At 41.4% G+C, this 26,130-nt stretch overlaps 1 protein-coding gene across 2 annotated transcripts in view; it reads right to left on the bottom strand.

The window, feature by feature from the left end:
- The window catches only part of LOC125456534 (probable RNA-binding protein 46), an 83,691-nt gene that overhangs the window by 24,463 nt on the left and 33,098 nt on the right, over positions 1 to 26,130 (bottom strand). For both annotated transcript variants that reach the window (XM_048539744.2, XM_048539735.2), the window contains one exon: positions 9,842 to 10,309. In XM_048539744.2, coding sequence (XP_048395701.1) covers positions 9,842 to 10,309 — 468 coding nt within the window. The remainder of the gene's footprint in view (positions 1 to 9,841; positions 10,310 to 26,130) is intronic.

Here is a 26,130-nt window from a genome sequence, read left to right as displayed (position 1 = left end):
GAAAGTCTATCTGCTGCCTTACAGTTTGACCAATGCATTCGGAGCATGATCATCCTTGTACTGTCAGGGATAATCTGACTTCCTTGCCTGTGCCTCACTGTCAACATACCTTTAAAGAGACATTGTATGAAATTAAACTTCTAAAAGACATGCACAAACTACCAGCACTGTATCATAGCACGTCATTTGATGGTATAAGGATTTTAAATGCGATCTGAACTTTGATTACTTGAGGCATGAAGTGTTAATGAAAGCATATTGCTCTTTGTAATTGAGCAGCTTAAGATCAATCTACATAGTTGTGCAGTTAAACATAATAATTGTACATATTAGTTAGCTATAATAAAAGGATAAGCATATGGACGTACATGAAATAGTGTAGGTTAGATGGCCTTCAGATTGGGATGACAGGTTGGCACAACATCGAGGGCCGAAGGGCCTGTACTGTGCTGTAATGTTCTATGTTCTAAATGTTTGATTGATTCTCCAGTATCATATTACCCATGCCTAGTTTTTGTTAGGATTGATAACTGCTGCATCAGATAAAATCACCCTCCGGGAGGCAAAACTCAATCATGATCAGCAGTGTTAGTCAGCAAAAATACTCGAGATCTTGGTGGCGCACATTTGGAAAACTAATTGAAGTCCATTCAGACTCTGAACAGAGAATTTGGACAAAAGGACAGCTTTTCGCTAAATAGCACTAGTTTCTAAGAGGACAGATGGCTGTTATGGATTTGTGAATAGGCATTATAAAAATAAAACAAAGTAACTTTCATTAAACTGCAATTAAAGTTTTTTTCAGGTTTAAATACATTTTTAAGACTGCCTCTGTTAAAAATAAAGCTGCATACAGGTAAAATCCAAGTACTTGCTGTTCTGAAAGGTGATTGAAGTAAAAATGTTTCTTAGAACAATAAAAGCGCAGAGTCTAATTTTAAAGGGAGATTCAGTGTTAACTTGCATCTGACACTTGTCCCAAGTTATTTTTTAAAAATTTCATTCATTGAATTTGGGAGTCACTGGCTGGGCTGACATTTCTTGCGAATCCTTTGATGCCTTTGAGGTGGCAGTGAGTTACCTTTTTCAATCATGAAGTTCATTTGGCTGTCCAGGATTTTGACTCAGCGACACTTTAGGAATGGCAGCATATTTTAAGCCAGGATGGTGAGCAGCTTGGATAGGAATTTGCAGGTGGTGGTGCTCCAGTGTATCTTGTCCTTTTAGACGGTACCTTTTGGAAAGTACTATCTAAGGAGTCTTGGTGCATTGCTGTAGTATATCATGCAGATGGTATACTATTTCTGCAAGTGCTGCCAATCACTGGCTGCTTCAAACTGGATGCTGTCAAGGTTTTTGACTTTTTGACATTGCACTTGTCCACATACTTCACGGTTCTGGTTTGTTCTTTGGGAGATGGTGGAAAGACTTTGGGGAGTCAGAATATGAACTATGCACTGCAGGATTCTTAGCCTCTGACCTGTTTTTCTAGTCACAGTAATGATATGGAGAATCCAGTTCATTTTTTGGTCCATGGTAACCTCCAGGATGCTGATAGTCAGGGATTCATACACCAAATGCAACTGAAAGTCAAAGGTCAATGGTTAGAGAGTCACACAGTATAGAAATAGGCTCTTTGGCCCACCATGTCTATGCTGACCAACAAACACCAAACCACAATAATCCTACTTATCTGCACTTGTTCCATTGTTGAATATGCCCTAGTTTTATTTTAAGTACTCATCCAGATGCCTGTTAAATATTGCAAGAGTAACTACTTCGACCACCATCTCAGACAACATGTTTCATACATTTACCGCCCTCTGGGTGAAAAAAATGTTTTTACACAGATCTTCTCCAAGCCACTTGCTCCTTGCCTTAAACCGTTGCCCTCCGGTGTAGACATATCTCTCACTGGGAAGAGATTCTCATGTTCTCCAGTCAGTGCCTCTCATAATTTTGCATACTTCAGAGTCCTCTGCTACTTACCCCTCAGAGTCCTCTGCTCCAAGGAAAACAAACCCAACCTCTCCAGTCTCTCCTCATAACTGAGGCTTTCCATCTCCTCTGCAATCACATACTTCTGCGAGTGTGGCAACCATAACTGTACTGAGTATTTCATCTGGAAGCTAACCAATGTTTTATAAAGTTGTAACATAACTTTCTTGCTCCTACATTCTATGCTCTTGCTAATGAAGCCAAGCATTTCATATGGCTTCTTCACCACCCTGTCTATGTTTCAGGGATCTATGAATTTGTACACCAAGGTCCCTTTGTTATTCAGTAATCCATAGGGACCTACCATTATGTATACAGACCTCAAAAGAAATGCAAAACCTTACACTTACAAGGACTAAATACTATTATTGTTCTGCCCAATTTACCAGCCGATCAATATCAGACTATAGCCCAAAACCATTCTCCTCACTATCAACACCAGCAATTGTTTAAACGTTCTTGATGGAGCCAGTGATTACTTGCTACATGAATTACTGACATGATTACGTACCACCTGTCAACTCAAATTTGGATACTGTCCAAGACTTGCTAGATTTGAACATAGATATGCACCCGAAGTGTCACAAATGCTGTTGAATATTGTCCCCTGGTCTTTTGATGGAGGGAAGCTGAACGAAGCAGCATCTGAAAATGACTGGTCCTAAGACATTATGCTGATGAAAGCCTGGTGCCGAAATGACTGACCAACAATTATAACCTTTGTGCTAGCTACAACTCCAACCAGGAAACTGCTTTCTCTTCAATTCCCTTCAAATCTATTTTCACTTAGATACATTGATCTTACATTTGGTTAAAAAAAAGTTAGCCTCATTAGATCCCGAGGACTTGCCTACTACTATGCTTATCAAAAGGCCCAACACCATCTCGTTATTTTTATACTGACATGGTCTAGAATATCAACATATCTTTCCTGAGACTCACCATCCACCATGTCCTTCTCCTTAGTGAATACCAATGCAAAGTGCTTGTTAAGGACCTCACCCACTTCCGCCACTTCACGCACAAATTCCTTCCTTTGTACTTAAGTAGGCCTAAATTTTCCCTAGCTACACTCTAGCTCCCTATTATATGTATAAAACACCTTGGGTGTTTCCTTAATCCTGAACGCCAAAAGACAATTCATGGCCTTTTTGAGCCCTCCTAGCTTCTTGTTCGAGTTCTGTGTGTCCTTCAAAAGTTTGCCTAAACCTTATGTGTGCTTTCTTTTTCTTTCTATGTAGGCTCTCAATTTCTTTTGATTCAAGGCTTTCAAATCTTGCCATCCTTATTCTTCATTTTCATTTTCACAGGAATGCACTGGTCCTGAACACAGATCAATTGGCCTTTAAAAGTTCCCACATTCCAAATGCAAATTTAGCCTCAAACAGTTGCCCTCGATGTACATTCCCATTTCCTGCCCAATATTGTAAGTTAGCCTTCCCAAAATTTAGAACTTTCATTGAGGACTGCTCTTATTCCTAACCATAATTAACTGAAAAAAACTGAAAAAGAAGCTGTTCCCAAAATGCTTCATCACTGAAATGTGAGCCAGACTCATTTCCCAGGTCTAGTATGGCCCTTACCCTAGTTGGGCTATTGATATTTTTTTTTCAAAAATAGCCTTGGCAACACCTAACAAACTCCATCTATGCCCCGGCACGAAGCAAGTCCTACTTAATATCGGAGAAGTTAAAATAATCTACAACAAAACTTCTGCTTTTATACTTTTTCCATAATGTATCTGTAATGAGGTCAGGCAGGTGGACCTCATAAAAGGAATACTGTGATCCAAACAAATCTGGCTGACTAATATAAGCAGGAGTGTGAGAGGTCCTGTTCACTCAGCTGCCTCAGTATCAAGGAATTTCCACGTGTAAATAAAGGCTGATTTGGTCACAGGATACCAGCTTCTGTGGAGTTATTTCAGTGGCAACGAAAGAAAAGCACATTGCTGAAGAAATTCACTCAACAGACGTCTTTCAGTTGGGCTAAGCAATTCTGGCAACATGCTGTAATTCAGTAAGATTGGCTCATTCAATCTTGCCATTGAAGACGGGGTCCAGTATTTAGGAGGAATGTGTTATTTTTTTCCCAAGCAAATGATATTGGGGCAGATGAAAAGCAACAAGTAATTCTCCTGATAGCTGTGGACCTGCAGCTTTTGCAGATATTAGGAGCCTAACTTTCCCTGATGCAACAGAAACTAAAACCATTCATGAGTTGATGGATTTAGTTAAAGGAATATTATGACCCCAAACCACCTCTAAATTCTGAGACACTATCCATTTTACTCAGCGATTCGAAAACCAGGTGAACCGGTGTCAGGACTTTTAACTGGATTCAAATGACCAGAAGGATGTGACTGTGGTTTAACTCTTCATGAGATGCTGAGGGACTGTTTGGTATGTGGGATTAGGGATGCAACAATGCAAAAAAAAGAGTGCCTAGTGGCTGAACCGGCTTTATCATTAGAAAGTGTGGCAAGTGAAGCTTATGAGTTGCAGGGTATTCTGCTGGAAATGGACAGCCTCACCAGCCCGACTGACCTTGTGGAACACCACCTGGATGAAGGCAATTACATAGCCTCTCTCAGGACATACTCTGAACCAGCTCACGATAAAACTCAAATGAAACCTAAGCCTTGGTCAAATGGTTAAAAGTTTCTTCAGGACCTGGGTTAGCATATCATTGCTGCTGGTACGCAGACTCAAAACAGCACCAGAATTCCACTAGACTAAAACTGAGTGAAACAACTGATAGGTTGGTATCCAGGACGGTGCACACCCTGCAAAGTCTACCTACATCTGGTTTCAACAGTTAAACTGCCAAGCAACATCCAAATCAGAACCAAATCAAAATAAATGTCTGGTTGAATGATTACATAGTTCTAATGGAGGTTGATACCAGTACAACCATTTCAGTGATCGCAGAACCAGTCTTTAAAATTCGCTCTGGACCCCAACCCTTACGTTTGTGTAAGGCCTCGGCGACTTAGAACCTATAATGGGGAACCTTTACAGATTACAACTTCACTTTTGGTCTCTTACGAGAAGCAGCTGGTTCAGTTACCATCGACTCTAGTAAAATGCTTGGGCCCAAGCGTGACAGGGTGAAATTGGTCAGGAAAATTCACCCCAACATTTCAATTAGTAAATGGCTGGTCAAGTGATGTCCTAATTAAATATCCAAAGGTTTTTCAGGCAAGTATAGGGACTATCAAAGGAGCCAAGGCTACTTTGCATATTGATCAGGAAGCAATTCCAATCCAAAGATGTGGAGGCCAGGTGGATTGGCAGTGCTAATTTGTCCACAGATATGCAGGCTAGCCAAGGGTTAGCCTTGGGAAATGCAGGGTGATACGGATGTGACTGTTTGCAGCAATCTACATAGACAAACAACAAAGAACAAAGAACCATTTGCACCATTAAAATGAAACTAAACTCAAAGCTGTAAACTTTTACAGTGAGCACATTCTGTAAAATGAAAACCTGTCAATTGTGCAAAGGTGTGGGGCTGAGTGGGATGCTCTTAAAGGGGTCAGTGTGGACTTGATGAGTCAGATGGCTTGCTTCCACACTGTAGGAATTCTATTCTGTTCCATGTTTCTACAAGGCCCAGCCAGTGCCTTTTGCCTTACAATCCCATGGGGGAGAAAAGATTACATACACACACACACACACACACAAAGAGTAGAAAATGAATGGAAAGAGAAGTACTTTTCTGCGGGCATTGAAAAACAAAACAGCCATCTCATCATTATGCCTGGAATTTCCATTGTGGTTTTTCAAATCTATGGTATCAACCTCACGGAAACTAATAATTTGAGGTTCTTACTGAACTAATGATAGCATACAGGTGAAACACTCAAATTCTATTCCTTTAAGCTGACTACTAAGCTGTTGACTACAATTTGAATTAGCTCATTTCATAATCTATTTTGTCATGAGGTGAACCTCCTCAATGACAGGTCTATCTGTAGCTTCCCCAGAACAGTGGTAGCAATCCTATTTACACATAAATGTTTTGCATATTAAACTTATGAAAATTTAAACAGTTACAGACTGGAGTATGAAACAAAAGGCAAAAATGATCAAGTTCTTAGGAGATACTTTTCATACACAAGTTAGCAACTCTTTTTTGGCGTACTCATTTACAGAGCAGAGAACAAAGATCAAAGAACAAGAACAGGAACAGGCCCTTCAGCCCACCAAGGCTGTGCTAACATCTGAAGCCTTTCTAAACTAAAATTTTTTGCCTCCCTACGATCTGTATCCCTCTATATCCCGCCTATTCATGCACCTGTCGAGATGCCTCTTAAATGTCGCTTTTGTTTCCACTTCCTCCACCACCTCTGGCAGTATTCCAGGCACTTACAACTCTTTGTGAACAAACAAAAAAAGCTGCCTCTCGTCTCCTTTAAACTTACCACCTTTTCACCATAAACCTATATCCCCGAGGAAGTTCTACAGTGGATAGAAAGTGGATACAATCCATTCTATCTAAGCTTCTCAAATCTGGATTATCCCTGTTTTAGAACATTACAGTACATGCCCTTCGGCCCTCGATGTTGTGCCGACCTGTCATACCGATCTCAAGCCCATCTAACCTACACTATTCCACGTACGTTCATATGCTTATCCAATGACGACTTAAATGTACCTAAAGTTGGCGAATCTACCACTGTTGCAGGCAAAGCATTCCATTCCCTTACTACTCTGAGTAAAGAAACTACCTCTGACATGTGTCCTATATCTTTCACCCCTCAATTTAAAGCTATGCCCCCTCGTGCTCGCCATCACCATCCTAGGAAAAAGGCTCTCCCTATCCACCCTATCTAACCCTCTGATTATTTTATATGTTTCAATTAAGTCACCTCTCAACCTTCTCTCTAATGAAAACAGCCTCAAGTCCCTCAGCCTTTCCTCGTAAGACCTTCCCTCCATACCAGGCAACATCCTAGTAAATCTCCTCTGCACCCTTTCCAAAGCTTCCACATCCTTCTTATAATGCGGCGACCAGAACTGTATGCAATACTCTACGTGCAGCCGCACCAGAGTTTTGTACAGCTGTAGCATAATCTCTTGGTTCCGGAACTTGATCCCTCTATTAATAAAAGCTAAAACACCGTATGCCTTCTTAACAGCTCTGTCAACCTGGGTAGCAACTTTCAAGGATCTGTGTACATAGACACCGAGATCTCTCTGCTCAACTACATGACTGACAATCTTACCATTAGCCCAATACATTGCCTTCCGGTTACTCCCACCAAAGTGCATCACCTCACACTTGTCCGCATTAAACTCCATTTGCCACCTCTCAGCCCAGCTCTGCAGCTTATCTATGTCTCTCTGCAACCTACAGCATCCTTCGTCACTATCCAAAACTCCACCGACCTTAATGTTGTCTGCAAATTTACTAACCCATCCATCTATGCCCTCATCTAGGTTGTTTATAAAAATGACGAACAGCAGTGGACCCAACAGCGACCCTTGCGGTACACCACTAGTAACTGGTCTCCAGGATGAACATTTCCCATCAACTACCACCCTCTGTCTTCTTTCAGGAAGCCAATTTCCAATCCAAACAAAAAGAACAACAATAGTGTTGCACCTGCGCATTGCTGAAGGTAACAAAAAAAACAGTCAACTGCACTTAAGCTAACATATGATGGCTGAAGAGAATTGTTAGTTGAAAGCAGCAGTTTCCATAATCAGAATCATGGTCTTCGGACACATTGTAGCCAGAGAAGACTGTAAAACAGGCGGCACGGTGGCTCAGTGGTTAGCACTGCAGCCTCACAGCGCCAGGGACCCAGGTTCGATTCCAGCCTCAGGTAACTGTCTGTGTGGAGTTTGCACATTCTCCCAGTGTCTGCGTGGGTTTCCGCTGGGTGCTCCGGTTTCCTCCCACAGTCCAAAGATGTGCAGGCTAGGTGGATTGGCCATGCTAAATTGCCCATAGTGTTCAGGGGGATGGGGTTGGGTCTGGGTGGGATGCTCCAAGGGGCGGTGTGGACTTGTTGGGCTGAAGGACCTGTTTCCACACTGTAGGGAATCTCAGTGTCTTGTGGGAATTATAACAGGATCTTAGTGAGAACGAGAGAAGGAATGTAGACATCAAGACATTTCTTATAAGGGAAGCTCGGTTACAAGCGTTTTAGCAAGCTAATTTAAAACTTGTCATTTGGCATGGATAGAAGGGGAAAACATGACTCATTAGTTAAGACAACAATTATAAGTCCATATATAAGTACACATATTCATACAATATTAGTAGTAGCTTTAATCTTAATGTATTTGACATTGGAGAATTTAAACAGATTCCTGTAGACACAGTCAGATCAAGGCACAGACAGAGTCTTGGTAAGGAGTACCCTGGAAAAACCGACCTAATGGTAGCACCTTGTCCAAAGCTTGTTTATTAAAGCGGGGAAGAAAAAGTCTGATCCAAATGTAGTCAGTGACATTTTACGTAACTGTCATTACATATTATTTATTTCAATTTGCCTACATGCACAATAAATGTATCTAACAAGCTAATGTTAAGGAATTCAGTTAAATTCCTGTAGACAAATGGCTGCAAAGAGGAAAGAGAAGTCCTGTCCTACTATTAGGGTGGGACTGAGTGACAAATGATCTGTATGCCAGGGGCCAGATGACATTTCACAAGTAATATATACAGGACATATAAACAGATAACTTGGTAAAAGAGCACAGAGATGCAAATAGTATTGAACGGGAGTATAAGAAATTGCAAAGCTTGCAAAGTCATGACCTCAGGAAAACAAACAATCGTAGCTTCACAAGGTGAAAAAACAGCACCGATTCAGTACAATGCAGCTGGCGGGGAGCACAGTGGCCTGATGGGCTGTAGCAAGCACTGACAATGTTGCATGTAATCACTAATGCAGAATTATAAATATGCTGTACTTGTTTGGGAGACTTAGAGTATCTTTGAAATGGCCTCCAGACACCTCTCCCATGCCATGTTGGCAAGGAGTTCCTAATAAAGGTTGATTTGTGCTGCTGAACAGCAACTCATATTCCGCTTGGGAACCCTTCAGCCCAATGGTATCAATGTGGATTTCACAAGCTTCAAAATCTGCCCTTCCCCCAGTGCATCCCAAAACCAGCCCAGCTCATCCCTGCACCCCGCTGCTTCCGAAAACCAGCCCAGCTTGTCCCCGCTTCCCTAACCTGTTCTTCCTCTCACCTATCCCCTCCTCCCACCTCAAGCCGCACCTCCACTTCTGACCTACTAACCTCATCCTGCCTCCTTGACCTGTCCGTCCTCCCTGGACTGACCGATGCCCTCCCCAACTCCCCACTCCACCTATCTTCTCCTCTATTCATCTTTGGTCCGCCTACCCCTCTCTCCCTATTTATTTCAGAACCCTCTCCCCATCCCCCTCGCTGATGAAGGGTCTAGGTCCGAAACGTCAGCTTTTGTGCTCCTGAGATGCTGCTTGGCCTGCTGTGTTCATCCAGCTTCACACTTTGTTATCAGAGATGAGAGGAACATTTCTTTTCACCCAGGGGTTACTGACAATCTAGAACTCACTGCCTGCAAAAGGTGGTAGAGGCAGAAACCTTAAACATTTAAGTAGGTATATCCTTGCAATGTCAAAGCTTACAAGCTGTGGGCCAAATGCTGGAAAGTGGTATTAGGAGTTAGGTGGCTACTTTTTGTTAGCACAAACTTGATGGATGAAGGGTCTTACACTGTGCTGTAGATGCACTGACTCTGTGTCAATGTGTGTTTTTTTTCACCCCGAACTCCTCGTAGAGTAAAATTGGTAAATTTGATGCCTGTATTTTAAGTTACTCCTAAAATATTTCAGTACCTGGAATTAGTTTTCTTCGTGCCATTGCAGCAGCTCTGTGAGATTCATATTCCACAAATGCAAATCCACGATTCTTTGTCTTGTCAGTGGCACTGGGGTAGACAATAACATCAACGACACCTTCAGTAACCTTCTTCATCTCTTCAAGGATTTCTTCCTTTTTCTTCTCTTTTGGAATAGCACCAATGAACAATCTGCAGTTATCCAAGCTAACACAAACACCAATAAATTTTCCTGGTCTAATTTCATAGTTGTTAAGCATTTTGATTGCATTCTGGGCTTCTTCTCTTGTGGTATACATTACAAAAGCATAACCTCTATTCTCACCACTGAATTCCATCATCAGTCTAAACTCATAAATTTTCCCTGCTCGTTGGAATACAGGTACCAATTCATCTTCATACATGTCTCGTGGAATTTTTCCTACAAAGACCTCACATCCACGAGGTGGTGGTGGACCTTCCCAACCTGTAAAAATAAAATGATGATTTTTAAAGTTGTTTGATAAAAATCAAAAACTTACCAATATGGGATAAACCAATAAAAGTTTGGGCTTACACACAGAATGCACATTACAAGATTAGTAAGTGATATTAAAAGAAAACTTCAATTTTTAATGCCACAAAATTTAAAATTGAAAATTTATTTGCACCAAATCATTTCTAACAAGGATAACTTATAGAAGAATTAATAAACTATTTTGTATGTGGATTACACCATTTTTCACAAATTATTCCTTCCTAGGGTCAAGAATGTCCAAGACAAAAAAAGCTCTGAAAATCCTTTGACAAGGAATTATGCACAAATGGGACTTTTAATTGGGGATAAAATTTTTAGATTTCAAGTGAGTAAAACATTAGCTTAATTACTTATTTACCTTCTACTATGAAGACGACTAAGGACCAATGCATTTGTATCAAATCCCCAAATCTCAGTGTTACAGCATTCAATGCAGTTAATATTTGATTTACAGGATGAAGCTCGGATCTTTGTGATCTTAGAGCCAGAATCATACAGTACAGAAACAGACCAAACTAAACACGTAAAATGTGTATGTGAAGCTTTGCAAATGATTTTCCATAGCTTTGCCCATATTCCATGGACAAATACATACAAACAAAAACATGGTTAAAAGGAGGTTAGAGTTAGGAACTAAATATTCAGGTGTGTGAGACTTTTTGAAAGGATAGACAGGAATGGAATTATGGTGGATAGCTTTGTCAGTATAAGTTGGAATAAGTACAATAGCAAGAATCAGATAGAATGGATGATGCAAATCCATCTGGACGACCCCTGACAGTAGCTATGCGACACGACAGGAAAAATGAGATAATGATGACATGTAAAAAAGAGAGTACACTAATCATGGGTGACTTGCATCTTAATATATATTGGAAACAAAAAAATCAAATTATCAAAGGATTAAAAAAAGGAAGAATAATTCATAAGAATTTACCCGGGATAGTTTCCTGGAATAGTATGTTGCGAATCAACCACGTTTCACTTTTGGATGTAATAAATTTAGTTTAATAAATTACCTTAGTAAGAGATTCCCTTGTGAACATTGACCATAAGATGGTAACTTTTTGCATTTGGTTTGAGTGTGCAAAATCTGGGCTGGAAACAACTGTGTTAAACTTAAAAAAGGAAGTTCATAGAGATGAGGGCAGAGTTGGCTGTGAGTACTAGGAAATTAGATTAGCCAAAAAGGACGGTTGAGAAACAGTGGCAGACATTTAAGAAAATAGTCCATAACTCAAAAAGACATTCCCCAGTTAGGATAGTGTCAAATGGAACGAAAAAGAACAGTGTAAATGAGGATTGAGAAAGTTTTAAGAAACGAAAAAAAAAGCAAAAAAACAGGAAGAAAATAAACTACCACAGCAAACTAGCCAGTATTACAATAACAGCCAGCAAGATCTTTTTTACATACACAAAAAGGAAGAAAGAAACGAAAGTGATCATAAAAAAAAGTCAGGAAATCAGAAAATGCCAGAGGAGCTGAACAAATACTTTGCATCAATGTGGTAGGACAGGTTCATAGTGTTCCTAGGGCTCAAGAGGCCAGAGGGGTGGGGTGAAGATTTGTCGTCCATTTGTGCATGTTTTTGTTTTGAACTGCAGAGGACTGTTACATATCTCCAAAGCTGAGATGGACAGATTTCAGTATGGGAACCCAGGCAGGAAAGTGGAATTGAGGATGGTGGCTCAGTAGTTAGTACTATAGCCTCACAGCATCAGGAACCCAGGTTTGGTTCCACCCTCAGGCAATTGTCCATGTTGAGTTCGCATGTTCTTCCCACATCTGTGTGGGTTTCCTCTGGGTGCTCCAGTTTCCTCCCACAGTCCAAAGATGTGCAGGCTAGGTGGACTGGCCGTGCTAAATTGCCCATAGTGTTCAAGGATGCGTAGATTAGGTGGGTTCTAGGGGTATGGGTCTGGGTGGGATGTCCGAGGGTCGGTGTGGACTTGCTGAGCCAAATGGCCTGTTTTCTACACTGTAAAAACTCTGTGATGAGTGATGCAGCAGACTGAATGGGCTGATGCCTGCTTCTGCTTCTATGTCTTGTGGTCTCAACGCTTAGAGATCAGGCACCAGACACCAGCAAGAACAAACTAGAAACAAAGCCATCCCTGAAGAAGGGTCCTGACCTGAAATGTCAAATTTCTGCTCCTCTGGTGCTGTCTGGCTTCCTGTGTTCCTCCACCTCGACACTACATTGACAGTCTCCAGCACTTGCAGTTCTTGCTATTTCTCAGCATAAGATTTGTTGTCTTATTGTTGAAGTTCACACATAGGCAATCAAAGTAACATGCTATAAAATGATTATCTGTATAAGGTATTTTGGAAAATTTGACTTCACAAAGTATGCTGTGTGTCACCCAAACACTCTGATTCTACAGCAACAGAAGACAGAAGCATGGCACTGCCTTACCCACACTATTCAGCTCCTCCTTCTCCACCCCACATGGATGCATCTTACAAACTCATGTCCCTCCACATGTGTGTGTGTGTGTGTGTGTGTGTGTGTGTGTGTGTGTGTGTGTGTGTGTGTGTGTGTAAGTGAGGGAGAGAGAGAGAGAACGGGGAGCATGAGAGAGACAGACAGACAGACACACAGACAGAATCCTCAAGATCCACGGACAACTCTCCCCTTCTATGAAGAATGGTACCTGTAATGTTGAAATATATAATCTTAAACAATGAATGTATGCCTCACACAAATCTGCTGAGTACCGAGTTAAAAAGGCTGTATGACAAGTCATGATTACTACTTTTCAATATGAATTAAATAGTGATTATATAGTATTCTGACTTTCCATTATCACACTGAATTGGAATTTCAGCCAAACGAGATCAGTGATGGGATAATTCTGATTCACCTCGCATCTAAAATTTAGATGGAAGATAGAGTGACACAAATATTTTTAAAAGAAACAAATTCTAGGAGGTAGCAAGAACTGTCAAAGCGTCCCAAAGTGAAATGTCATCTTTCCTGCTCCTCTGATGCTGCCTGGCCTGCTGTGCTCTTCTAGCTCCATACTGTAATATCTGGAGGGTCTCTTTTAAAACAAAGTCACCCAGAACAGAGCATCTCAAACAAGAGACAAGAACAGAAATAGACCATATGACCCATTAAAATTGCTTCACCGTTCAATAGCTGACCTTGTATTTCATTTACATTCCAACTTGTGTGACCTCAGGTCATCCCAAACAACTTGACAGTAAGAGATAACAAGGTGTAGAGCTGGATGAACACAGCAGGCTAAGCAGCATCAAAGGAGCAGGAAGGCTGGTGTTCCGGGCCTAGACCCTTCTTCAGAAAATTCTTCCAGCTCTACACCTTACGTCAGATTCTCCAGCACCTGCAGTTCCCACTATCTATAAAACAATGTGACAATAAACTGCTTTTTCGAATGGCGTACCAATGTCAAAAATACAATAGCCAGCTTGCATGCACAACAGAGATATTAACTGATCAGATAATCTGGTTACAGTTTTAGACAATGGATAAATGCTGGTTTGCACATTATCATAGCTAGTGGAGTGTTTGACATCTACCTGAGGGTGTGAGTAGGAGATCAATTCAAAGTCTCATCTAGAACACGGCACTTCTAACACCACAGACAAACTCTATTTTGCCTCAAAAGCTCTAGAGCACTATAATTAAACCACAAATTTATTTATTCATCCATGGGATGAGGACGTTGCTAACCAAACAGCATTAATAGTCCATCTTCAATTGCCCAGAGGGCATTTCAGAGTCAACCACGTTGCTGTGGGTCTGGAGTGACATGCAGGCTTGACCTAGTAAGGATGGCAGTTTCCTCCCTGAAAGGACGTATGTGAACCAGATGGGTTTTTCCCCCACAATTGACAATGAATTCACGATCATCATTAGCCTCTTAATTCCAGATATTTTATTGAATTCAAATTCCTACATCTGACCTGGCAGGATTTGAACCCATGTCCCAGGACACAGGCAGCATGCTTCAACTGAGTCACTGCAATGCAGAGACTTGATCGGAAATATCAGTGATTCTAATACAATACTTTTTGTAAAAAAACAAAAAGACCTGAAGAAATTCAGTAAGTCTGGCCACATCTGTGGTGGGAGTAACCGTTAACACAGTCTAGTGACTCTTCTTTGGAAGTGAAACATTAAATCTGTTTCTCTCTGGAAGCTGTTAAACTTGCCGAGTTTCTCTTGTGTTTTGTTTTTATTTCACGTTTCCAGCATCTGCAGTATTTTGCTTTCATACAAAATTATCCTAATTCATTGTACTTCCTATCTTAAAGGATTTATTGATCTGCACAGTTTCCCATTTATGTCAGGTAGAGTCTCAGTCATAGCGCAGTCCAAGGTCCTTTGGCCCATCAAGTCTGTGCCAGTCAAAAACAACCACCTAACTATTTCAGCATATGACAATCAACCTGTATACCTTAGCACCACAAGTGCACATCTAAATACTTCACAAATGTAATGAGGGTTTCTGCTTCTACCATGCTTATAGGGTGAGTGTTCTAAATTCCTACTATTCCCTGGATGAAATTAGTTTACTTCGTGTATACATACTCCAAACCTGCTGCCCCTTACTTTAAATCGATGCCCTGGTCAGTGCTCCCTCCATCAAAAATGAAGAAGTTTTTTCTTGTCTACTGTATCTATACCCTTACTAATTTTGTGTGTCTCAGTCATTTCCCCTCTCAATCCCCATTTGTCCATCTTTTTAATAGCTAAAACTCCAACCAGGACAATATCCTGGTATCTCTCCAATACTACTGATTCCAGACTGCACACAATACTCTAGCTGTGGCCTAATCAATGTTTTATAGTCAGCATAACCTCTTTATTCAAACTATATGCCTAAAACAATAAAAGGCAAGTATCCCATATTTCTTCTTCGCCACTTGATCAACCTGTTCTGATTGTACCTTAAAGGGACCAGTGTACATGTTCAGCAAAGTTCTTCTATTCCTTAGTCCTTCCAAAGTTCCTAGCGTTCATCACGTATTTCCCAGCAGGCAACTCACCTCCTGATTCATGAACCCCCGTCCACCACCTACAAGATGAGAGTCAGAATGGTAGTAGAATACTGCTGACTTGCATGTTGCTGGATTCAACTCATATAGGCAAGGAGTCTGCTTGTTAAGCATTCCACACATCAACTTCATTCACTCTACACCAACACACAATTCTATAGACACTGTGATGAACTGTGGCAACTTATCAATTTTCTTTTAGAAATGCCATACAACCTACAAACTCTTCTACCCAGATGAACAAGGGCAGCACATGCATATAAACACTATTACCTGCGAGTTTCCTTCCCAGTCACACACTATGCTGAGAGATATATATATACACACACACACACACACACATATATATACGCTGTTCATTCACTTTTTGTTAGATCATCTTAAGGATGTGGTTGCATCGAGCTCATGTCATTCGGTGAGCAATCCAGAACTCCAGCTTAATGATCTGGGGACAGGGGTTCAAATCACACCAAGACAGATAGTGAAATATTAATTCAATAAAATATGGAAATCAAAAGGTAGCTTTGCTGTAAAAGTCCACTGATTTTGACCTTTATGGAAGAAAGTGTGCCGTCCTTAGCTGGTCTGGTCACATTTGACTCAAAACCCACAGAACTGTGACCGGACTCTCAACTGATCTCAAACAACCTGGCAAGCCACTTTGATGCATCAAACTGCTACAAAGTCTAAATGATGAGACAAAACAGGACAGACAATCTACCAACGTATCAGAAGCAACAATGGCAAACAAAGTCCTGCCAACTCTACAAAGTCCTCCTTATGAACAGTTTTTGCCAACCTGACAGCCATATTCACAGAATCCTTAGAGTATACCCTGGACATCCTCATCACCACCCTTGGGTATTTTCCACCTCACCAGCAGGGTAGACCACCGGATTGCACAGTTGAAAAGGAATTGCATGAGGTGTCCTCAACTAGTTGACCCCCCCCACCTCCAAATACTCTGAAATTTCATGACAATAGGTCAAACAAGTGTAAGGAAACTGCCTGCTGATTTGCGCTCCCTCTCTGTTGCAGCATTCGCGCTCCACCAGGATATACTCCACTTGAAGGCAGCACTAAGGGAGCAAGGGCACAAAGTCTACTCTTGGTAGGAGATTTAAAATTTCCACAGGTAGCTCACTACGAGTACTACTACTACTACAACAACAACTAGTATTACTACTACTACAACAACTAGTAGTACTACTACTACTACTACTACTAGAGCTTTTTGAGTTTAAACAAGGAAAAAAAGCTGCGAGACTGGGTCGGCACCAAGCAGTAAGGGAACCAACAAAAGAGGGGTACAAAAAAACCTACCTGACCTCATCCTCAAGGGTATGTCAGAATAAATCTGTCTACAGCGTATCGTATGAATAACCAGCGCCCAGACATTGTGGAGACCAAATTCTCTCTTCATATCGAGATTCCCCTCACTCACATTAGAATCATAGAATCCCTACAGTCTGGAAACAGGCCTGTTGGCCCAACAAGTTGTGGCACTAACAGCTGGCAAGATGAGGCGGCCTTCAAACTGAACTAGCAACTCCAAGCTGTGTAACCAAGAAGCACTCAATGGGCCATCAGCAGCAGAAATAAAACCAGCCACAATCTGTAGCATAATTGTTAAAAAACTGAGACAAAGCTGAATCAGAACTCAGGGGACATGGGATTCAGGGAAATTTGGTGGTCTAGAGACAAAACTAGCTGTCCAGTAGAAGACAGAGGGTGGTAGTAGATGTAAAGTTTTCAGCCTGGAGCTCGGTGACCAGTGGTGTTCTGCAGGGATCCGTTCTAGGACCTCTGCTCTTTGTGATCTTAATAAATGATTTGGATGAGGAAGTGGAAGGGTAGGTTAGTAAGTTTGCCGATAACACGGAGGTTGGTGAAGTTGTGGATAGCGTGGAGGGCTGATATAGGTTACAATGTGACATTGACAGGATGCAGAGCTGGGCAAAGAAGTGGCAGATGGAATTCAACCTAGAAAAGAGCAAAGTAATTCATTTTGGAAGGTTGAATTTGAATGCAGAATACAGGGTTATTGGCAGGATTCTCGGCACATCCATAGGTCCCTCTAAGTTGACATCCAAGTTGATAGGGTTGAAAGGAAGGCGTATAGTGTGCTGGCTTTCATTGGCAGGGGAACTGAGTTTTAAGAGACATGAGGTTATGCTGCAACTCTATAAAACTGTTTAGACCACACTTGGAATATCCTGTTCAGTTCTGGTCACCTCATTATAGGAAAGATGTAGAAGCTTTAGAGAGGGTGCAGAGGAGATCTACCAGGATGCTGCCTGGACTGGAGGGCAGGTGTTACGAAGAAAGGTTGAGGAATCTCTGGCCTTTTTCATTGGAGCGAAGAAGGAACAGAGGTGACTTGATAGAGGTTTACAAGGTGATGAGAGGCACAGACAGAGTGGATAGTCAGAGATTTTTTCCCAGGGTAGAAATGACTATTACGAGGGGGCAAAATTTTAAAGGTGATTAGAGGAAGGTACACGGAGATGTCAGAGGTACGTTACATAGAACATAGAACAAGCCCTTTGGCCCTCGATGTTGCGCCGACCTGTGAACTAATGTAAGCCCCTCCCCCTACACTATCCCATCATTATCCATATGCTTATCCAAGGACTGTTTAAACGCCCCTAACGTGGCTGAGTTAACTACATTGGCAGGCAGAGCGTTCCAAGCCCTTACCACTCTGAGTAAAGAACCTGCCTCTGACATCTGTCTTAAAATCTATCACCCCTCAACTTGTAGCTATGCCCCCTTGTACAAGCTGAAGTCATCATCCTCGGAAAAGACTCTTACTGTCCACCCTATCTAATCCTCTGAGCATCTTGTATGTCTCTATTAAATCCCGCCTCAGCCTCCTTCTCTCCAGTGAGAACAGACCCAAGTCCCTCAGCCTTTCTTCACAGGGCCTGCGCTCCAGACCAGGCAACATCCTGGTAAATCTCCTCTGCACTTTTCCAGTGCTTCCACATCCTTCCTGTAAAGGGGCGACCAGAACCGCACGCAATATTCCAAATGAGGCCGCACAAGCGTTTTGGACACTTGCATCATGACATCACGGCTCTGGAACTCAATCCCTCTACCAATAAAACCAAACACACTGTAAGTCTTCTTAACAGCACTATCAACCTGGGTGGCAACTTTCAGGGATCTTACTACATGGACACCAAGATCCCTCTGCACATCCACACTACCAAGAATCTTTCCATTGACCCAATATTCTGCCTTCCTATTATTCCTCCCAAAGTGAATCACCTCACATTTATCTGTATTAAACTCCATTTGCCACCTTTCGGCCCAATTCTGCAGTTTATCCAAGTCTCCCTGCAACATTCTTCCACACTGTCCACCTCTCCACCGAAGTTAGTTTCATCTGCAAACTTACTAACCCATCCACCAATGCCTGTGTCCAAGTCATTTATAAAAATGACAAACGGCAGTGGTCCCAAAACAGATCCTTGAGGCACACCACTGGTAACCGGACTCCAGGCTGAATATTTTCCATCAACCACCACTCGTTGCCTTCTTACAGAAAGCCAGTTTCTAATCCAAACTGTGAAATCTCCTTCAATCCCGTGCCTCTGTATTTTCTCTAATAGCCTACCACGTGGAACCTTATCAAAGGCTTTACGGAAGTCCAGTCGTTCTTCACACAGAGCGGTGGGCATGTGGAATGTGCTGCCGGCAATGTTAGTGGACTCAGATACTTTAGAGACTTTTAAGCGACTCTTGGATAGGCACATGGAGGATAGTAAAATGTAGGGTATGCAGGGCAGATTGATTTAAGTAGGGTAATAGGTCAGCACTACATCAGGGGCTGAAGGGCCTGTATTGTGCTGTACTGCTCCATGTTCTATATACCAAATCAGTCTATCACTGTATTCGCAACACAGTAAAATTAAAACCTTTGACAATCCCCAAAATTGTTCTCAATGATTCCTAACCAGACTCCTGAATATTTAATCCCATACTCTGTAAATTATCAATTCAAAACACTAGTTTGTGGTTTAAACAAAACACTGATTAACGAAATAACTTCAATTAAATTATTTTGTTTAATATCAGTCTACTAGTCTGCTAATAAAGCCAAAAACCTTTGTTTTTAGTTCCATTCATATAAATGACAGACAAACATAACCGAGGGATTAAAAAGAATAACAAATCTGTCTAGATTATTGAAGTAGTTTTCATACATTGTTGCTCGATTTTCTGAAGATATCAATCAAGATCACCTCTGCTGTTCACTCAGATAAAGGCAGAAATACTAAAAACTTAGTTTTCTATTCTCCAAAATTATAAGAGCTCTTCACGGGAGGTTAGAAGGGAGCTTTCAAGTCTAAATGCTGTAGCATTAACTGCCTGATTCCTTTGAATCAGAAAACACAGAGTCCAACAGCCATTTCAAACTCTGACTACTCCCTGACTACCTCCATGAGGTCCCAGTTACTATCTGCTATCTGACTGAACCAAAAAGTTTTTTCCAGACTTACTAGAACTAATTTCCAAGTAACTCATCAGTAAACAACCTCTGCTATCTATTCTTTCCTTGTTACAAATCTCTACAGAACCTTTTGATCAGGAGCCAACTTCCGGACCCGATCTCACAAATAAACAACAGCTTGTTTGGTCTGTTTTCCTTTTAATACAAGATGTTACCAACAGTAAAAGATCACCTTCAGTTCCCAGTTCACAACTTATCAAAATTGATAAAAGAATAAATAAAAAGTGTAAATTCAGCAAGGGTCCTAACATGATGGCGTAGCTTATACTCCACTTCTTTCATACCCATTAAACCAAAAGATCAGCCCTGGTTCAATGAAAAAAGCATAGCTGACCATATCAGGAGAAAACACCACTCATACCTAAAAAACGGAGATATCAGACTGGTGAAATTACAACATAGGATTATTTGTATGTCCAACAGCAGAAGCAGTAAGGGCTAAGTGATCCCACAGCTAATTCGTCACATCGAAGCTCTATTCCTGTGAGAATCAGTCACTAATGGTGGTAACATGAAACAATGACTGCCCTCAGGAATATGAGTTTTGTGGAAGGATTTCAACTGATGTCTAGTGGGTTTTCCTGGCATATCTTACTAAAATTTGTCGCATTAGCTACCTACTCTGCCCATGATTGCAGCCCCACCTAATCGCGTGCAGTTCTCGCAAATTTGCTACTTTTCCATAAGACCCAATTCCATTTCCTGGGGATGAGCTAGGTGCAGTGATGTAGCAGCCTCTATGTGCCAAGTTGCTGAATTTTGATAAATGCTGGAGCAGGTCCCAAGGGTTGCAGGAGTAGAAGGCCATCTTCTGAGTGGCTGTGAAGGTGACTGCTAGTCTGAAAATCTATGCTGCTGGCTCTTCAAGAGAGTGACTGGTGACCTGTGTGGGATTTCTCAGTTGTGCATCCACAAATGTTTTAGCGCAGCAACCAATGCCTTCCGTTAATGATCAGACTGGTTTATTTTGTTCACCTTTGCCGCTTGTGAGCATGCCACCATTGAAAAGTAGTTAACAAAAAAGCATTCCAGTCCTTCATAGGAATAACTCAAATGTCATGGCACAGTAGCTACGATGACACATTGCCCATAGTATAGTGACTTGACTGATACTTCTTCACACACACAACTTAATTCTCACTTATTCACTGTTATTCCTCCCCAGTGTTCTCATTCTGCTCGTTGTAAGACTTCTCAATTAACCATTTTCACGATATCACCTTATCACCTGCTCCAATTGTGGAGAGCATGCTGCACACTGCCCAGCATATATTGGGGGTTGTTCTGAGGAAGGGTCGCTGGACCCAAAACATTAACTCTGATTTTTTTCTTCACAGATGCTGCCAGACCTGTTGAGCTTTTCAGTCAACTTGTGTTTTTGTTCCTATATTGGAGGTCCCCAGACTGATCAAAGTGGTAGAACCACATCTACACCAACTCAATATTCTGGTCAAGAGATTGCACAACGTTATGATTCATGGTCACAATGAATAGCCCTTGACCCTCAGTAAACAGATTTCTAAGGCATCTGGATCCTCAAACGCAACAGTTATACGAGAGTGGTTCAAGATAGAGTTGTGGCAGCTGCCAGGCCAGCGAGCGCACATCTCCCGGAAGTTTTAGGAGCGATTGTCACCTCAGTATTCATTGGATTAAACCCCTCCAATTCAGGAACTCCACAGGGTTGCAACATGCCCTCAGTGCCACACATATATGTCGATAGCACAACATACCTGGGGAATCTCAGCCTCAGATCCTGAATCTTGCTTCTCAAACTACAAGCTTGTTGGAAACAAAGTGAACCAGTGTTATCATTAACAAAAAGGCATTGGTTGCTGCACCTAGCTCATCCTCAGGAAATGGAATTGGGGCAGGAAAGCTTTGGACCTCCTGCACACTCCATATATGCTGAGCTTCTCGGCAGCCACAACCTCTTCCTGGGTGGAGCTTCTTTGCCTATGCGTTGGCCTGTTGCTCCTGGGCTCACTGTCAAAGATCCTTTGGATAGAGAACTGGCTGGCAGACAGGAAACAAAAAAAAAAATCAGGACCAAATGATAACAAGGTGTAGAACTGGATGAACACAGCAGGCCAACCAGTATCAGACGAGCAGGAAGGCTGACATTTCGGGCCAAGACCCTTCTTCTGAAAATGAAGAATTTTCTGAAGAAAGGTCTAGGTCCGCAAAAATCAGCCTTCCTGCTCCTCTGATGCTGCTTGGCCTGCTATGTTCATCCAGCTCTATACCTTGTTATCTCAGATTCTTGAACACCTGCAGTTCCTACTATCACAGGAATAAATGACTCATTTTCTGAGTGGAAACCAATGGAGTACCACAGAAATCAGTGCTTGGATTCCGGCTGTTCACCAATATATTTATAGTAATGATTTAGATGGAAACTGAATACAATATATCCAAGTTTACAGATAACAAAAAGCTAGGTGGAGGGTGAACTGTAATGAGAATGCAGAGATGCTGTAGTGAGATTTGGACGAGATGACTGAATCAGCAAATGAATGGCAGATGAAATAGGTGGTTAAATGTGGGTTTATCCACTGTGGTGGCAAAAGCCGGATGGTGAATTACCTGATTGGCATTTGGGAAAGGGTGAGGCGCAATGAGATGTTGATGCCCTTGTACATCAGGGCTGAATGTAAGCATGCAGGTGCAGCAGACAGTGAAGGGACAAATGGTATGCTAGACCTCCCAGCAAGAAGATTTGAGTACAGGAGCAGGGATATCTTGCTGCAATTGTACAGTGCCCCATTTTGACCACAAGTATTGCGGCAGTCTTGGTTCCCTTGCCAAAGGATGTTTTGGATACAGAGGGAGTGCAAAGGTTTGCCAGACTGATTCCTGGGATGGCAAAACTGATGCACGAACAAGCACCAGACCAATTAGAACTGGTCTGGCAGCATCTGGTCGGCACAACATTGTGGGCTGAAGGGCCTGTTCTGTGCTGTACTGTTCTATGTTCTATGTTCTATACTCATTGCGGGGGATTGGTGGGGGAGCTGCAAAAGAGGAAAATCAAATGCAGGCAGGAGTCCCCCAATGTCTGGGAGTCCAAAAAGAGGGGCCACAGCCTAAGGATGTGAGGTAGGCCATTTAGGACTGAAATGAAAAATTTCTTCCTCCAGAGAGTGACAGCCTGTGGATTATCCTCATAAAAAGCAGTTTAGGCCAAAATATTCAATATTTTCAGGAAGGAGTTAGGTATGGTTCTTACGGCTAAAGGAATCAAAGGGTGTAGGGTTAAAGTGGGAATAACATACTAAGTACAATGATCAGCAACGATCACATTGAACGGTGATGCAGGCTTAAATGGCCTTCACCAGTTCCTTTTTTAAAAAAAAATGTTTTTACACCTCTTGCAATTGCAATTGCCTTTGCCTTCTAGGTAGCCGCAACAACCAATATCCCACCAGCAGTAAGGAACTGCAGTTGAAATGATCTACATTAGGAACACTAGCAGTGAGAGATTCTTGGATCTCAAAAGGTCAGTGGTGACATACAGCATGAGGGCTGCATGCATACGCTTCTCCACACAGTGCAGCATGTTTGCAAACTGACAATGGAGGGACACACATCCAACATCCATTCACTTTCAGGCTCAGTATATGCAGCTGAGTGACTAACACACCATCAAATAAGCAGCCCTGCAGCACTCACACCTCTTCCTATCTTAATAGGGCACCACATATTCAACTTCTCGCTGCATTCTGTACAGATCATCATGATACAGAACAAGGATGTTATGCTGGAATAAAACCAGAAATTGATAAACAAACTCAGCAAGTGAGGCAGCATTTGTGGAAGAGAAGCAGAGTTAACACTTCAAGTCCAAAATGGCTTTCCTTCAAAACTCAAAACACAGATGTAGAAAATAGTTTCCCTCTTCACAGATACTGCCAGACCTGATGAATTTTCCGATTTTCATCATGTATCTTTTTGACATTTTCCAATTTTTTTTGCTCAGTTCACAATACTTTCAGCTTTCTGTTAGCTGTGAACTTCTAAATTATACTCTCTAAATCCAGGTATATGGTTTCATTAACAGATATTCCAAACATTCCAGGAAATCTCATTAAATACCTTGAGTGCAAACAACCAATCACTAACGCAGTTTGCTGATACTAGACTCATTGTGTTCTGGTTACTACTGCCCTATTATTCCATGTGCTTTATCTTCTCTGACAAGTGTGTTATTTGGTCCTTTATCCAAACTGTTTTGGAAGTCCATGTACACATCAGCAGCATTACCTCGATCAACCTTGTTACATCCAACAGTCATAAAAGTTAGCTGAATACAATTTTTGCAGACAGCCTTTTGTAAGAAAAAGGCATGAAGAAAACAAGGAAAGCAATGTTTTGCAAAAAAACAGTTTTGTTTGGGGATTCGTGGGTAGACTCTGACTAAAGTAGACTAGGAACAGCTGTGAAAAAATTTTCAGTGGAACAGCCGAGCACGTTCCAAAAGGGAAATGGAGTATTTGCCTAACACAGTTCCATTGACAGTGAAATGTAGGAACAAGAAACCAATTGAGCCCTGCATGTCCCGGAGTAGTCAAGATTTGATAAGAAGGAAAAGGTGGGTTTTTAATAGGTGCAATGTGAGTAAAATCAGCGGAAGCTTTAACGGAATACTGAAAATGCTGAGGGCAGGAGGTGGGTAAAGAAGTAGTAGATCTTAAGAATTAGAAGTGCAAAGAGGGAATATATATTTTAAAAATTGGCCTGTAAAAATTTCAATGCAGAGAAATGAAAGGTAATGCTTTTTGGTGTAAAAACACAAATGGACAACACAAGCTCAATGGTACAGTTCTAATGGGAATACAGGAGCATAGGACCTTGGAGTTCACATACATAATTCTCTGGAGGTGGCCAGGCAAGTTGAAACAGTTGTTCAGAAGTCTTAGAGGCACAGAGTTTGAAAGCAAGGAAGTAAAATTACACTTCTGCAGATCATTGGTCAGACGTCATTTGGGAGTATTATGTTCAGGTCTGGGCATCTTTTTTAAGGAAGCATGTTAAAACCCTTGAGGGAATTAAGTGGACATTAACTAGAATGAAACCAGGAGGAACGGATCTTAAATACAAGGAAAGATTAAAAAAGTTGAGCTTATTGTCCTTGGGGCAGGGAAAATTGTGGCCTTATTGAAATGTTCAAAATTATAAAAAGCTTTGACAACATCAAGGACATTCTGTTTCCATTAGTTAGTATGTCAGTTACCAGGGATCACAATTTCACAATGTCAGCGAGAGTTAAGACTGAGGTGACGGAAAACGTCTTTACTTGGAGTTAAGTGAGAATGCTTTGTCAACGGGTGACCATAACAGGGAAGAGACCATAACTGGGTTAAATTTAGTATTGCTATTACTATAAATCAGCAGTAAAAAGTTTTTAACGGGGGGGAAGACAAATTTTAGAAAATTGAGAAGCAATTTGTTCAAGGTGGTCTGGACAGGACTGCCAATGGATAGCTCAGTGGTCAACTAGAGGGAGACATTACAAAAGTACAGTCTTGAGAACACAAAACAGACATGTCCCCTCCAAAAATAAAAATGTCATGGCCAAATCTAGATTCCAGCAGTTATCCAGAAAAATACAGGAGAAGATAAAACAGAAAAAGAAAGCTAACAACAGTTTAAAAAAAAACTCAACACTGCATTTAGCATAGAAGCATTCAAAAAGTACAGGAACCAAGGGAAAGAGTATGAGAAGCAAGATCAAGGAAAACTCAAAGATGTTTAACCAGCATATAAAGAGCAAAAGGACAGCTGAGGAAACAGTGGGACCTATTCGATAAAAGAGGGAACTTGTCGCATGATGGAGAGGACGTGTGAAGAATTTTATGGCTTTTGTTTCTCCGCATTCACAAAGGAAAGGGATGATGTGGATACAGGAATGCAAGAGGAGCAGTGTGAAATATTGGACAAGATGAGGAAATATTGATATTTATAATAATAAATAATCATGACAGAGCTCCATGAAAAGTCAAGACTTGAAACATTGGCTTACTCTCTCTTCACAGATGCTGCCTGAATCACTGCAATTCTCAGCATTTTTTGTTTTTAGTGCAGTAGATATGGTCTAAATGGATTTTAGTAAAGCATTTGACAAAGTCACACGTAGCAAACTGGTCAGAAAAGTAAAAGCACATGGGATTCAGGGTAATGTGTCGAATTGGATCTAAAGTTAGCTTAGTAACAGGAAACGAAGGG

The sequence above is a fragment of the Stegostoma tigrinum genome, chromosome 1 (genome assembly GCF_030684315.1).
Source record: "Stegostoma tigrinum isolate sSteTig4 chromosome 1, sSteTig4.hap1, whole genome shotgun sequence".
Classification (NCBI taxonomy): Eukaryota; Metazoa; Chordata; class Chondrichthyes; order Orectolobiformes; family Stegostomatidae; genus Stegostoma; species Stegostoma tigrinum.
Note: the sequence above shows the minus strand (reverse complement) of the source record. Positions and strands in the feature narration are given on the sequence as shown.